We start from the raw sequence: 16,656 nt of genomic DNA, 5'->3' as shown, positions 1-16,656 counted from the left end.
TGTGCAAAATTTGTCCAACTGGTAGTTCCGGGGGAAGGCAAATAGATCTATGTCTGTGCTCCCCATTTGCTTGTCAACATGTTGAAAATCCGTGGTTCCAGTCTCCATTCGTGTGGGTCCATGAGATTTCTGCTTAGTCCGTTTGCCAGTGTATTTAATTTTCCTGGCTGGAATTGAGATTGTAGGTGCACTTGGTAGCTCAAGGCCGTGTCCCACAATGCCATGGCTAGTCTGCAGAGGGGGTAGGAATGTGTACCCTCCTGCTTGTTTATGTACCACATAACTGTGGTGTTGTCCGTCTTTACCATTAGTTGTCCTGGAAGAATGTAGTCCTTGAAGGCTGTCAGAGCATTCTGTATAGCTAACATTTCTTTTTGATTGATATGTAGGTGCATTTGATTTGGGTTCCATTTGCCCTAAATGCACTTCCCTGCCAGGTGAGCCCCCCATGCATAGTCTGATGTGTCTGTAGTTAGGGTTTGGGTGGCAGGGGGTAGCGTGAATGGCAGTCCCTTGTTTTGGTGGCAGGCCTCTGCCCACCATAGGAACTCCAGGCGTAGGCAAGGTATGATAGGAATCATTGTTTCCAGGCTGTGACAATGTTGACTTCATAGACTTTTTAAGTACCACTGAAGTTTCCTCATATGCAGTCTTGCATATGGAATTAGAAGAATGCAGGAGGCCATGAACCCCAAGGCTTGCAGTATTTGTCTTGCAGATAGCAGTGTTTTTGTGGCCACTCGTTTGAAGTAAGTTACCAAATGAATTTGCTTTTCTGGCATGAGGAAAGCCATCTGGGCAGTTGTATTCAAGCTTACACCCAGGAATATAATCTGTTGAGAGGGTACCAGTTGTGATTTCTTTTCATTGATGGTGTACCCTAGACAAGTTAGAACCCTTTTTACAAATGCCAGATGATTTATAACTATGGCCTGGTTTTTTGCCTGAATTAGACAATCGTCCAGGTATGGATATATTTGAATATTTCTTTGCCTGCAAAATGCAATTATTGGAGCCAGGCACTTTGTGAATACCCTGGGCGCAGTAGACAAGCCAAAGGGCAGTGCAGACAACTGATAATGCAAGTAGCCTGCTTTGAAGCGTAGGTATCTTCTGCAAGATTCCCTGATTGGGATATGCAGGTCAGCGTCTTTTAAATCTAGAGTTGCCAACCAGGCATCTTTGCCTAGCATAGGAAGTAACTGGTGAAGAGTCAGCATCTTGAATTTTGGAATGCCCAGAAAGGTGTTTAGAGTAGACAGGTCCAGAATTGGACGCCATGATTTGTCTTTTCTGGGTACCAGGAAAAGCCTGGAATAGAAACCTTGTCCCTTTTCCTCTTTTGGTACCGGTTGAATAGCCCCCATGTTTAGGGGGGAAGTACTTGTTTCTGAGCCTCTGCCCACTGATTTGGGGACAGGTCTGGCCACCCGTTTGGTGTTGGCAACATGTGGAAATGAAATCTGTATCCCTGGGGCACTATATTTGAAACCCATTTGTCCTGGGTTATGAGTTCCCAGTTTTTTGCATGAAAAGCAATCTTTCCCCCCAAAGGGGCGGCTAAAAGCTAAATGCTTGGTAATTTTAAAGGAAAGTCAGTGAGACTGTTTACCATAGGTGGGTGTCTTGTTATTTCCAGATTTGGAAGTGGAGGCCCTCCATTGCTTAGGTCTGAGAGTCCCCTGGGACTGAAACCTGGAGCTTTTGGTGTGTCTGGATTTGCTTGAGAGGATCTGGAAGGAGCTGGAAAGGACCAATTCTTAGTAGGCCAGTGCCTACTAAATCTTGGCGGTTGCACTTGTAAGAAATCTTTTACAGCCTGCATAGATTTAGCTTTATCTTCCATCTTTTTTAAAACTTCTTCAGCCTTATTGCCAAACAGGCGGTCCTGATTTAAAGGAGCATCCAACAATTTTGCTTTAACATGATCAGGCAGAGATTGCTCCTTAAGCCAAGCATGCCTTCTAAGTACAGACCCAGTAACAGCAGCCCTGAAATAGGCCTCTAAAGAATCAAAACCACATTGCAAAGTATGTTTTCCAACTTGTTCTGCAGAAAGCAATAAATCCTGTAAATCTTTATTTTCCACACAGTCAGAAATCAACATAATTTTCTGTTTAAGCAGTCCAGTAATATGCTGTTGATATTTTAACATATGAAATTGGCAGTTTAAAGCCCTGATAGCCAAGGATGCAGAAGTATAAACCTTTTTACCCTATCTATCCAGCGCCCTGGAGTCTCTATCAGAAGGGGTAGGATTTTTAGCAGTAGAAGCCTTAATGCCCTTAGGCCCTTGAGAAATGGTTTCAGGATCTGCAACAGGATTTTTGAAAAGGAACTTGTGGGACTCAGGAACCCTTTAGTATCTGTCAGGTTTACAAGGAGCTGGAGGCAGGGAATCAGGGGCCATACTGGATTCCAAAAATACATCATCAACAATGTCTAGTACAGGAGGTATAGCCAAAGGCCTGTGCTGAGGTAAAAGAAGAAAATCCCTAAGCCTCTTTTTTGAATCAGAGAATTCCTGACTTTCCCAGTGGAAATGCTTTCTTAAGGTATGTAAAGTTTCACCAAAAGAGAAATCCTCAGGGGTGGGGGGAGCAGAGGGAATGGAATCCTCTGCATCAGAATCCTCATAAGTGGGTATGGACAAATCCAGGTAATCAGAAGAGTCAGAAGAAACAGTGTCCTGATCAGAAGATTCATAGTCAATCTCAGGCCTAGGCCTCTTAGAAGTGTGGGGGGGGGGGGTTGACTACGCCTGATTAGAGTAATTAGATCTTCAGCCATTTTGATCATTTGTTTTTTAGGCATAGAGGCCTAAACATGTGGCCTGGGCATCATTTTTTTCGACATAGATCGAGATTTAGGCCTTGGTACTGAAGGTGGAGTTGGTTTGATATGCAAGTCTGTAGGCCTGAATACACCCTCAGAAGCCGGTGCCTGCACAGCGACTCTGGACCCATCCAAGGTAGAGACATCCGTGGGTTCCATAGTTGAAGTATCTCGTGGCATACTGGACTCTGAATGGGTCTCAGTAGAGGCCTGCATGTCAGAAGTAGCCGGTTTCAGGGGCTGCAAAAGTGCCTCAATGAGTACCGGTGAACTGGTGACTGGTTTAGGAGAAGCGTCATCGGCAGCTTTGGACCTCAACGGCCTGTCTCTGTCTACATCTTTGCGTTTTTTCAAAATTCCGGTAGTCGGATGGCTAACCGACGTCATTTCTGGGCAATTAAACCGAGAACCGAAATATTTAAAGGCAAAAATGTACTGACGACGGATTGTGCGCTGATTAAATAAAGCACAAATCCAACAGCATGGTACGTCGTGGTCAGGGCCTAGACAAGGAATACAGTACAGATGAAAATCTTTATGAGGTATTTGCTTTCCACAAGTAATGCAATTATTAACTTTTACTGACATCGGTAAGGAGCAAGAAAAAGTTTCCCCAATGGGGTACTTAGCTTTAAGTGGAAGACTTCGATTTTGAAACTCGAAAACGGAAATTTCTGGAGTCGGGCGACCGGCACTTGCAAACTGCTTCTGCTTTGGGCAATGCACAGCAAGAAAGACTGAGGTAATGACATCGGCTGTATGTTTTATACCCCTGACGACCTGACATCATGGAAGAAGGGACAGCAACCGACGCAGGATCCAAGACTTTGTTAATCAGGCCGACTGAGGGCAACCTGCCAGCAGATTACCCAAATGTAATGACTGCAACAGTGAAACACGAAGAACATCATCAGTGACAGGTGTTTGCATTAGTATGCATTTTCTCAAGGATATGAAATCTGAAACTGATTATATCTGCCTTTATATTGCAACTTCAGTCCTCAATGATTTGTCAGAAAATCACAAGTTTTATGAGGAAAAGACCAAAAATATGAGGCAAAAATCTGGACATTCTGTGAAATTCTGTACAGTTGAGAGATATGGTTGTGGCCCAAGGAGAAAAATTACAGTTGCATAAATATTATCAATATATGATGCAGTATTAATCAGTACAGTAACAACTTTTGCACAGCAGCTTCACATAGACAAATAGTAAAAGTTTTATACACACAAGTGATTTGGCAGATAGACAAATCAACTAGTGTTCTGAACAGCAAGCAGTTAAATTCTACCTTTGGTGCCCCCTAGTGTTGGAGGAATGCTGCTGTAATCCAGCTATGATGTTCAGTTAAGAACAGCTGAGAATTTTTGCAAATCAAGCTTTATTTTAATTAATACATCAATTATTTTTAAAAAGTAAAAGTAGAAAGAGTTTACCTGTAATATGATGCCTTTCTTCAGCAGGCTGTCTTTTTTGGCCGTCATGATGAAATAGTGAGTATCATCCTTGTAGTACACAATGTTCTCCAGATCAATGCCTGCCTCGTTAAAAAGTTAGTGCAGTTATTTTCACTTCCTTCCATTTCCTTTTATCCCCAATAAATATTTTTATTTTCACACAGAACTATTTACAAAATATGCACATAGAACTTATACTACTCTACTTAACTTGAGCAAATAAATTCTGTTAATACAATTAAACATTATGAGGTGACAATTATACTTTTCCAACATTTAAGTTTTAATCAGTAATTACAATTTATCTTACTATTTTCGGCTCTTAATTTGATGGAACTCATTTTGTTATGGCATACAACACAGGTAAGTCTAATAAAATCAGTAAAATTAGGCTTGTTACCTTTTTCTAATTAATTGTAATTTATTTCTCTTACTTCTGCTGCACCCAAGGTACTTCTGATTTGTGCAAGGTAGGCATTGCTTTTGTTAAATGTCATTTTACTGGAATGAATAAATAAAATAAATAAACGAAAAACAAGCAAATGGTCCACCAGGTAGCCATGATATAACAAGAAAACATACACTTATTAACATAGAATAAAAGACCCAAACATAAGAGTGTGCAGAGCATTTAAAACAGCAAGCAACGTGCTCATGTAGTACAATAACTGGATATAACGTAACAGGGTCCAGCTTAGGGTAGGTCCTTGTTAATTTGATGTAAACTTATCAAAGATGCTTTCCAGTCTATGATTTTATTTTCAAAAACTTAGCAGACAGGTTGTAGTATTTAAATAGTAAATTATATATGAAGAAAATTCCACTGAGGAAATCTCTTGTAAATTGTTCTACTGAGTGCTACACACAGAACTTTACTAAAGCAGGCAGTGCTTTTTTACCTTCATTTGTGAAGACAATTAGCCCTGGTAGCAGTATCTCACATTTTGGCATGTTAAACACTATTATAGGAAAAACAAAAAAAAAAAATTAAACAGAGATGCAACTGTGATAAATCAAACAATGATAAAAAAATTCCTCTGCAGCAGAACTGACATGCCTGGATTTGAAGTGTGTGCTCCTAGTCAGTGCTCATTAATGTACTTATCATAGCAGAGGGCCACATCTGTAAACAACCGGCTGATGGCAGTCACTGCTATAGGCTGTCGCATTCAGTAACTGCAGTGCAGATCTCTAGATCCAGCAATGATCTACCAAACCTCACAAGGAAGAGTCATTTTACGTACGCTGTCACTCATTTGTTAATTTACTATGAACAATCCATTCAAAAGTAAAACACAAACAAAGCACCAGTACGGAGGATGCAGTTGTTTCCGTAACATGAACATTATGGTAACAAGAATGACTTGGAACCACCAAAGTACCATGGTGAAGACCAACAGAGTACCACGGTGAAGAGTGGAGTCAATCATCAGAGATGGACTGATTGGTGTCAGAAAATATGAAGGATCAGTCATCTCATGGCACCACGTCACCTCTGGAGAAGGCTTGGACCACACAGACAGACAGGCGCGCACACACACATGCATATATACACACACACACACACACACACACACACACACACACACACACACACACATGCGTGCACGCGCACACACACAGACACACACACACACGTATGCAAGTTCCCCCCTAACTTAAATGAGCAGAAGATACCCCACTGGCTGCCCCTGTTTAAAAGGGGTAATTAGCAGAGCATATATAACACTGCATGATTACTGAGGTTAGAAAGATTGGGAAGAGAGACTGGAAAGGTGATTTACAAGGGAACAATCAGATGACATCTCTAACAGTGGGATGCAGCAAAGTCCAAAAGGTTGCATGAAAGTGTTTGTCTGGGTATTTTAATACCTCAAGCAGACTCCCAACATTTTTTCTATTGTAGATAACAAATATTGTAGGTATGATGGGGAAGAAAGAGCTAATTGGGAACACTTTTCTGGAGTGGGATTTAATAAGGTGGCAATTTTTAAAAATTCCCCACAAAGTACTTTGGCAGAAATGTTGGGGGAGCAAATGGGTGCAACTAAGGAAAATATTCTTTTGAGCTGGGACCCAGGATTTAAATTACCTAGACATAGTAAAGCCTTATAAAAGTTTACTGCTATTGGCTGATAAAAAAACAATTACTAGAAAATGGAAATCAGATTCTAAATAAACTATAACTGAAGTAGTGAATATTGTAAAGGAGATAAAAGAACTGGAGATAAGATCTTCCGAAAAAGGGTAGGAGCAAATTAAACAGAAATAAATGGCAATTGTGGGAAAAATATTTGCAGAATACCAAAATTACATTTACTAGGAGGACAAAGGTTTTAAGGGAAGTCAGGAACTGAGCAATTTCTATAATGTTGGAGTGAATAATAACTGTTAAAAAACAAAACATACATGTGTACTGCATAAAAATGTTACTAAGACTTGTATTAATGTATGTGCACCTATGTCACTGTATGAAAGGGGCTTTAATAATGGATAGTGTTGTCACCTCACAGCAAGAGGTTCTCCAGTTCAATTCCCAATTGGGGTCCCCTTCTGTGCGGCATCTGCATGTCCTCCCTGAGTTATGGTGGGCTTCTTCCGGATGCTCCGGTTTTATCCCACATTGCAGTAAGGAAACCCTGCACAATATGAAATATGCATTATTGAGTTGATCACAACCAGTCTATTAGCTCCTTATTTTACCTTCACCCACACCATCAAACACACAATTCCAAACTTGTCTTTTTATTTTGTAAATTCTCACTATGACATATTCAAAAGATCCCCTTCCATATCATTTCACACATAGATAGCCATCACCAAATGCATCCGCCACAAACACTATCTTTACATTAATATCACACTTAAGGAAATTACTGCTTTGGAGTACAGATAGCAGGGGGGGGGGGCTGGAATTTACTGAAGGAATCTGGCAAAGAAACCAAGGTATTGGGAACAAATAATAAGACATGGAAAGGTAACAGACTAGGAAGAGGCCAAGAAGTCATTTGGACTGTAGGTTAGTGATTGCCTTCCCTACCAGGGATTGATATCAGAGTATAGACAAAGAGAAATAAATGGGGGAATCCTAAATGAAAGGCCTGCACTAATTGACTTTTTAGCTGAATCTAGAACAGAAGCTGCTGTTAAAAAAGAATAATTAGTAGAGCATATAAAATATTGCACTATAACTGTAGGAATCAATCGGAGAAGGTCAGAAAAGATCAGGAAGAGAGATTAGATAAGCAATTCACAAAGAATATGTATGGATCACATAATATGCAACACAATTGAGAAGATTTAGGATTTTTGCCTAGAAGCATTTATATAGATACTTTTATACTCCAAGCAGACTACAAAGAATTTTTCCTCAAGTAGATGGCAAATGTTGGCATAATGGTACCTGGGAGCATATGCTGTCAGATTGTAATGAGTTGGCAGACTTTAAAATTCCCCACCGAGTACTCTTATCAGGAATACTGGGTGAGCAAATGAAATTAATTGTTTGAGCTTGGATATAGGATATAAATTACCTTGGCATTGTAAGGCCTTGCTGAGTCTAATTCTTGTGGCTGCCAAAATGCAATTACTAGAAAATGGAAATCAAAGTCTAAACCAACTATACTAGAAGTAGCAAAGATAGTAACCGAGATAAAACAACTAGAATTGGGATCTTTAGAAAACGGTAGGAGCAAACTACGTAGGAAATTTAAATTGTGGGAACAATTCAGGCAGAAAAAAGGTTTTAGAAGCAGTATGAGTTTTAAGAGAAAGTGGGAAGTCAACAATTTATGGAATTTGCTTTGATTATATGGAGGTGGTGGTGCTGCGGTAGCGTTGTCGCCTCACAGTTAGATGTTGCCCGTTCGATTCTCAGTTAGAGCGTCTTCTGTGTGGCGACATGCGTGAATGGGTGTTCCTTTGTTGGAGGTTGTGCATTAGGCCCGGCAAGCCAGCATGTAAAAATCTACTGCCAATCATTAGCGGACCGGAGTTCCGCTGTGGCGACCCCTAACCGGGAAAAGCCGAAAGAAAGACATATATAGTATACTATATATACTAGTAGATTATATGGTATACTTACTATATACTCTTATACACTAGGGGAAAAACCTTGCAACACTCTACCCAAGTTCCCTATCTATGCTCATTACATATATTGTTCATTATGTTATATGTTTGTTCATCCTAAAATGAGCAATGTCCACATATTGTAGATTAACTGCTGAAATTTCAGCTACCTTTCACTGAAACCATGCTGTATTTTTCACTCTATTTCTACTACATTCATTTTGCAATTGTATTTCTGTAATTTGTATGCTATTACTTTGTATTTCTGTAATTTGTATGATATTACTTTGTAACTTTATCTTCTAATTTAACTTTTGCAAATGGAGCTTTTCTCCCCAGGACTCTGCTGAAAATGGACACTTGCTGTCCAGTTGGACTATCTTGGCAAACAAATGTTAAATAAGTAAATAAATAAAGTACAGAACAATATATGTGATGTATTACTTTTATAAATCTCAATCTGTTAATATGCTTTGATTACTTTTACATAAATGTAAATTTGCCTATGTCACAAGTGATAATTCAATAAAGGGGTTTAAAAATGAAATTACTAGTTGATATGCAGAATATTCCACAACTGCTAACGAATATAGTAATGCAGATATCCTCTTTAATGATGAACTCATACTAATTGTTTTACCCTTTTATTGTAGCCTCTTTTTATCAAATCTAATCCTATACTTTACCTTAACTTTTAAAAAACAAAGCACTATTCAGAATTATTTCCGCTTGTAAGCACAATTCTAAAATAGTTCAACCTTATAAAGTTATATATGAGGAAAAAGGATAGCATAAATCATAGTTTAGAAGTCTTAATAACCCGCTTAAAAGAATTCTAGTCTACCCATGACAGGAAGTCTCTTTTTTAACACAAATGCAAAAGAAAACAAAATCCCACTAAATTTTAAATCAGAATACCTTTCCATTATATTTGTACATACCTAAAAGGATCCTAAATCCTTTTACATCATCCCTGTTTCACAAGGATTCCTGCTAAAGCTACTAATGAAAGAGAATATTTTGAATGCAGCAGTCCAACTAAATTCAAAACCAGAGGAGTGTCTTTCCATTGCATTAGTCCACACCTAAAATACAATATATAGCCATATGCATCATTGGGTATACTTCACTATCTCAAAATACTGAAATCTCGAATTTCAGTATCTCGAGACTAAAATATCGGAAGACCAGTTGCATGGAAGTCCACAAAACTGAATCCGGAAATGATGAATCAGCGGTTGTGTTGGTGTGCTGTGTTAATGGATAAGGGTTTTGGGTAGGGATTTTAGTGTATGTTAGTGTGTTGGGAAGTTGTAGGTGTAGGTTATGGTATGCAGGTAAGAGTGTGTGTGTGTAAAAGTGTTGAGATTGGTGGTGTTTGTATATATGTGATGTGTGTCTGTGTGAGGGAAATGTAGAGTGTGTAGTGGTGGGTTTAGTGTCTTTGTCTTTTTAATGCTACCTCGGAGTTAGTATATATATAAGTAGCGGGAGTGTGGGGGGTGCAGGGGGGCTTGGCCCCCGGCTTATATGTAGGGTAGGTTCATATTCCAAAGACATGCATCTGGAGCATTTCTCCCCGGGCCTCCACTGAAAACAGGCTCTGTGTAACCTAGTTGGACTTTCCCGGTCAACAAATGTTAAATAAAAATACAATTAAAAAATGTATTTGTGTTGTTGTGTTTGTGTATGTTTTGTTTGCTGTAGTGTGGGGAGGAAGGTGTATGTGTGTTTGTTTGTGTGGTGGAGGGTGCATTTAAATATCGCGATTTTGAATTTCACACTTTTGGGGTTTCGATATTTTGAATTTTTGGCTTTATAGTCTTGAGATACTGAAATTCGAGATGTCAATATTTTGAGATTATAAAGTGAATCTGCATCATTCATGAGAAGTCCTTACTATTTCATCATCATATCAATTAAGATGATCTCATACCAAGTGAAGCCTTTTTCTACTATTAGCATCTAGTGTCTCAGAATCATCTCAATCCCCCATCTAATTCTGCAGTAATTACTCCCCACTGCCAACTTTGCATTCAAATAAAAAAGCTTTACTCCATTATGAAAGAATACATCCAAAATTACAGGATACATCAACTGGAATCGAAGTTTCCTGACATGACACTTCCTCTTAACATCAAAAAAAAAAAAAAAAAGAAACTATGACTGAGGCACGTTTGAAAGGAATTATCCTGATCAATAAATCAATTCTTTCTTCCACATGTTTTGCCCGACCTACAAAGCTGTAAAGCTGTGACAGTAATGTGTTCCTTCCCATACAAGATAAACACTGGGCTGGTGTAACATGAAGCTTTCCCACAGCTTTTTTCTTATAATGTAAACTGCATTGAATATGTCATCACTGTACCTAGAAATTTAGAAGAAAACTCATCCAAACGCATTTCTTTAGGTTCATACGTGTGTACTAGGCCAATGGCCCTGGAGCCTTTACAAGCCTAGCCCATAGGATTACCCTGGTATCATGCCACCTGATCAGTACCTCTGTCGAGTAAAGCCACTGGAGCGATCCCCGGGGTGAATTTTCTATTTCCCATCCACTCATCAAGATTTTGCTTGAAGAGGGCCAATGAGGTGCTCTGTTTGACATGTATGGGAAGTCTATTCCATAGCATGGGCAGTCTCTGGGTTATGAACCTGTCCCTCCAGCATGTTCTGTTGATTGTGGTAATGAGGTTGAGGTCTCTGGAGTGTGGGGTGCGGAGGGATTGGGATTTCTTTAGATGTAGCATTTCTAACAGAGCTGGATTAGACATGACTTTGTAATTCAAGCAGAGATTGCTTCTAAGTAGGCGATATGAGACAGAGAATAGTTGGAGATTTTTTAGTCTGTCCATATAGGACAAGTGTTTTAGGCCTAGGATCCTCTTTGTGAGGTACTTTTGTGGCCTCTCTAGTTGTTACAGGTGTTTAGTGAGGTACATGCCAAATGGGGCATTGTACTCGATGATTAGATAAATGAGGGAAGAGCAGAGGGAAAGAATGAGCTCTCTCTTCCTGGATGCAAAACCCTTAGTGATGAGATGTGCCACAAAGAAGGACTTCCTGACCACAGTGGCAGCATGGTGCTCAACAGAGAGGTTGCTGTCAACCTGTGTTCCCAGATCTCTTATAATGCATTCTGTGTTCAGTGGACTACCATCGATGTGGTAATTCATGGGAACTGGGTTTTTTCCAAAGGGGATGACGACGCATTTTTTGGCACTGAACTTAAGACCATTGTTCTGACACCAGTCATTGGTCTTAGTAAGGCCTTTCTGTAGGATGTCAACATCACTTGGGGAGTTAATAGCTCCCAACTTGCAATCGTCTGTGAACTTTGTCAGCCAGAGTCCCTTCGTGTTGGCCTGGACTTTAGAGAAGTAGATACCAAACAAGAGAGGACCCAGGACCGAACCCTGTGGGACTCCACTTATGATGGCTCGGCAGTGTGACTTGGAGTCAGCTACTTTCACACTGTGGGTTCTACCTGTGAGCCAGTTTGCAACCCACCTAGTGATATAGGGGTTGATGCCTAGCTTAGTGAGTTTTTCTATGATTCCTGAGTGGCAAATGGGGTCAAAGGCCTTGGCCAGATCAAGGAAGGCTGAATGAACCACCTTGCGTTCATCCACAGCTCTGGTGACTGACTTAAAGAAGTTGAGCAGGCATGGTCTATCCTTCACAAAAGCAAACTGTGTGGGATCAAGAGTTTGGAGATTCCCTATATGCTTGTTTATTAGGTTCATGATGATGCATTCCATAGCTTTGCATATCAGACTCGTCAAGCTAATGGGGGCGATTGTTCCCAGAATCTGTAGTCGCTCCTCCTTTGTGGAGAGGAATGACTGCAGCAGTGCGCCATTCAGTAGGGATAAAGCCTGAGGTGAGGCTGTGATTGAACAGGGCACACAGGAGATGTGCCAGTTCACTCTGTAGTTCATGTAGAACACAGCCAGGATACTGTCAGGTCCCACAGAAGCTGTATTCTTGGCCTTGGACAGTGCTGTTTTAACCTGTGCAGCAGTAATACTGGGTGCCTGGCAATCTACTGGTACTGTGACTGGTCCCTTGGGGGGGGGGGTAAAGTTGGTACTGAATCTGTCCACCAGTATATTAGCAATATCTGTTGGCTCGGTATAGGATGTACCATTGTACAGTAGCTCAGAGCAAATGTGGGTATTGCCGTGGAGATTCTTTACATACCTATAGAAGGCCTTGTGGTTGTCTTTACTATCTGCTACAATTCTGTTTTCATAGCTAGCTTTAGAGGATATGATGATGGATCTCAACTTTTTGTTGAGGCTGATAAGGGAGCTCTTCCAGTCTTGGGGCTTCCCCTTATTCCACATTAGTTTCTTCCTTCTGTAGTAGAGTTTGTTTATGGCAGGGGCCACCAGATTGGCTTCCTTTTTTTGGAGGAGAGCATCTTGGTTCTATTGGGTATGGCGAGATCCATGCATTTGTGTACGTGTTCGTACAGGGAATTGGTGTACGATTCGCCGGTCATGCAACATATCTCGATTTGCATGGGTGGCAGTGCAGTTCCACATTTATTTCAATCAAATCTCTCATTTTTGAATTCTTCCACAACAAAAATTGACATAAAATGATCAACTTCTTCCACTTCAAGTTACTTTAAATACCTAGTCAGTTTAACTTTAAGCTGTTATAACTCAAGCAATACAGGTTCCACCATAATCACCACAGCTGTAAGCCAATTGTTTATAACTCTTTTAATCTCAGCTTCACAATTGTTTTGACACTGAATCTACATGGTCACCAAATTATCTATTATTTCAGCCACAAATATGACTTTAACATTCTCAAAAATGTTTCATTCTGTTCTCAAATGAGTAGAACAAGGTATATTTAAAAACACTTTTTATGGATTTTATGAACTTAAATTTAGATTTATATCCAAATAATAACATGGTTAATGGGAGTAAATGTACTTTATTTATTTCGATACTTGAGATATTCTTGTCAGATACGCCTTTTCAGCAGAGTCACGGGGAAATGACATTTAACGTAAGACATACCTTAGACAGAGATATACAGATTAGAATGCAAAAAACAAATTAAGTACAAAGGATAAATCAATTATTTATATCTACAAATATTTACAGTGATGCTAACAATGAAGCATCTACATTCCTTTAGTAGTGGGGCTAAGATAAAAAAAAAAAGATGTTGCGTTTATGATCAGTCTCTCTCTCTCTCTCTCTCTATATATATATATATATGTGTGTGTGTGTGTGTGTGTGTGTGTATGTATGTATATAAGAAAATCCAGAGATTATATGGAGGCAGGTAGTGCTGAAAAGATAAGGTAAGAGTAGGAATAGCTTTTGTGACTATCCAGGTGATTTTAGGAGCATTGTTCAGCATTTTCTATTAGTGTTAGTGGAAGTAGAATTTTGTTCCATAGCTTTACCATGCAGTTAGAGTACCTGTTTCCTGGAGAAGTGCAACAATATCTTCCCTCTGTTATCTACATAAAAAAAGACTACTTATGGTGACTTTTTGTATGGGATCACTGGTTCACTAGGTCTTACTAAGTTTCAAATGCATTTGTAAGGTTGGCACTGCGAGCCAGGCTTTGAAAGAGCCCCCACTGTGCAGGATTCATAGAAGAGACAGTGTCAACAAATTAGCCATTTGCTTGTTTGCATATTTTGTGTCGTTTGTAGTATACTTTTAGTGTTTTTATTTTACCATTATTGTGTCAGTTGATGTGGTGGTCTTTTCATGGAGTTCTTCACAAGACAAAGGTGTATACACAGTTGTATTTGGCATGTCTTGCTTATTTACTTTGTTTTATTGGGGTTTAAGGTATTGTGACTGTTGCAATAGTTAGCATGTGTAGGATTTTCATTAGATTACTTTTTCAAGTTTAGTATATGCATATTTATGTTACTTTAAGTGTCACTATAGTTTTAGATGCATAAATGTGGAGTGCATTTATAATGCACATTTTTGGACTGGTAAGTATGTATGCGCATATTGTATTTTTACTGTTGTGTTTCATTTGTTGTGATTTTTTTTGTTTTTGTTGTTTACTTTTTCTTTCTTTTACAGGTATCTTGAAATCCATTGCAATTTGTTTTTTTTTTACATCCGTTTTCTAGTTTTTATTGTAATGCCTTGTTCTTCAGTTGTTTTTTTACTATAATAAAAGCTTTTTGTTATTTAATCACTTCTTTTTTTTAAAACGCTACATTTTTTCATTTCTGCAATTTCCTGCATAGAAGTGTTTTTTTTTTTTTTGAGGACTTTTTTTAGTTTGAAGCTGCATGTCCTAAATATAAGCTTTATAATTGTGACTAGGTTTGACTACAGATATTAAATATAGAATGTTGTAATTATTTAGCAAATTTTGATAGTCATCATACACTTACTGCTGTGTTTTGTAAAGGCACTGCTTTTCTGATATGGGGACAGGGTGATGCACCACTCCTACATCTGGTCTTTATATATACACTAATTCTGAGAATGATTTACATTGTTGTCTCATATGCATTCTGAGATGCGTTTGCTTCAGACTTGGTATGTACTCATGGCTTTGCACTTTCGGTGTCAGTACTAAATAGTGTAACATGAACAGATGGCACTGATTCTGATTCTTCAGTTACAGCAGTTTGGAAATAAGCCCATCTGATGAAATAATGAGCATTTTATTAAAGAATATATCCACATGGGGTGACTGTAGATTAGTTGTTGCATACAGAAGACCAAAAATGAATATTTATTTAAGTACTAGTCCTTTTGCAAACTTTAGAAATTTATTTGGATTAACTGCCTACTCTTATATTAGGGTATTTCAATTATCCCAGAATCAACTGGAAAGCATATCAGTCTAGTTCATACATGAAGTCATATGTTTTGGATGGACTAAATGAATTTAACTTTATACAAAAAGCAGATTTTCCTGAGGTATAAATATATCAGATTTGATGTTGGAAAACCGGGAAGGAATGATAAAGAACTATATATATATATATATATATATATATATATATATATATATATATATATATATATATATATATATATATATACACACACATATATATATATATATATATATATATATATATATATACATATACACAGAGACACACACACATAGGTTTACTATCAAAACGTTGAATGTTGATTCAGCGAACATGGAAAGATGAATGGCAGTTGGCCAATTTCCGTGTTGTCGAACATTAGGAGAGTGAAAGTAAATATCAGCGAATGCAACTCTACATTCGCTGATATTTACTCGATGTTATGCATAGAGTTGTGGTACAGTGCCAGTTGGGAAATGTATCCCCTTCCTCACTGTAGTGCAATCATGAAGTTGGAATATTTAGTTAGCAGGGGGTGTGGGGGCACAGCACCCCCACAGTGGGGTGCAGGGGGGCTTGCCCCCCTGCTAAAACGTGAATGCTAGTTTAGGTGTTTAACTTACATTTGCACCTACACTAACATCATGTTCGATATTCGACATAAATGTCGAATCTGCTGAATTCGTTCAACAGATTCGACATTTTAACCTAATTAGTATGCAGGAAGTAGCAGCTCCTGTTCGATGTGTTGAACTTTTTTTTTTTTTTGAACTTTGATGTTTTGATAGAAAACCATATATATACATATATACATATATATATATATATATATATATATATATATACATTGAGGAGATCAGATCAGAGAAGCATCTTATTTCTTTAAATTTATTTATTTTTTCAGTTTTCTTTTGTTCAATGCATTAGTCCTAATAGACTAGTAGCCTCTTTTCAAGGGACAGTCAGGTGATATTTATACTAGTAGAGGAAATTTGGTCAGGGCATCAGGAAACTTTCCCTACTTTTTTGAATAGGTGCTGTGGAATCTTTTACACACACCTGAGCTGCCACCAACTCAGGCAGTTGGAGCCTCAGTTTAACAACACATCCAAAGGACAATGTACTTAAGAGCATGATATCCCCATGATACAGTGCTAGGAATCCATCTCCCTGGTGTGGGAATAGAACCCACAGGCTTCTGTACTAAAGGCAAGTGTGCTACCTGTTGAGCTACTGACAAAAAAAAAATGAAGTTGTACTTAAATTGCAATTAGAACTGTCAACTGGTCTAATTCATACCCAGGAAAAAAAAAAAAGAATGTGGTTGGAAGAAGCTTAAAAATATCTGTTGTACACAACTTAACAAAATAAGAACCACACTGACAAAAGGGGACATTCTGAGAAACTATCATGGACAAAATGTCTGAGACTTTTAAGGGAAAAAGTCTATATGCACAGT

General features: G+C 38.6%; 1 protein-coding gene across 4 annotated transcripts in view; it reads right to left on the bottom strand.

Annotated features, from left to right (window-relative positions):
* The window catches only part of LOC122806293 (F-actin-monooxygenase mical1-like), a 1,110,237-nt gene that overhangs the window by 507,526 nt on the left and 586,055 nt on the right, over positions 1–16,656 (bottom strand). For all 4 annotated transcript variants that reach the window (XM_044076592.1, XM_044076589.1, XM_044076591.1 and 1 more), the window contains exon 7: positions 4,273–4,373. In XM_044076592.1, coding sequence (XP_043932527.1) covers positions 4,273–4,373 — 101 coding nt within the window. The remainder of the gene's footprint in view (positions 1–4,272; positions 4,374–16,656) is intronic.

The sequence above is a fragment of the Protopterus annectens genome, chromosome 7.part0, assembly GCF_019279795.1.
Source record: "Protopterus annectens isolate FY-2018-M chromosome 7.part0, PAN1.0, whole genome shotgun sequence".
Taxonomy (NCBI): Eukaryota; Metazoa; Chordata; order Ceratodontiformes; family Protopteridae; genus Protopterus; species Protopterus annectens.
This window is presented reverse-complemented; position numbering and strand designations above follow the sequence as displayed.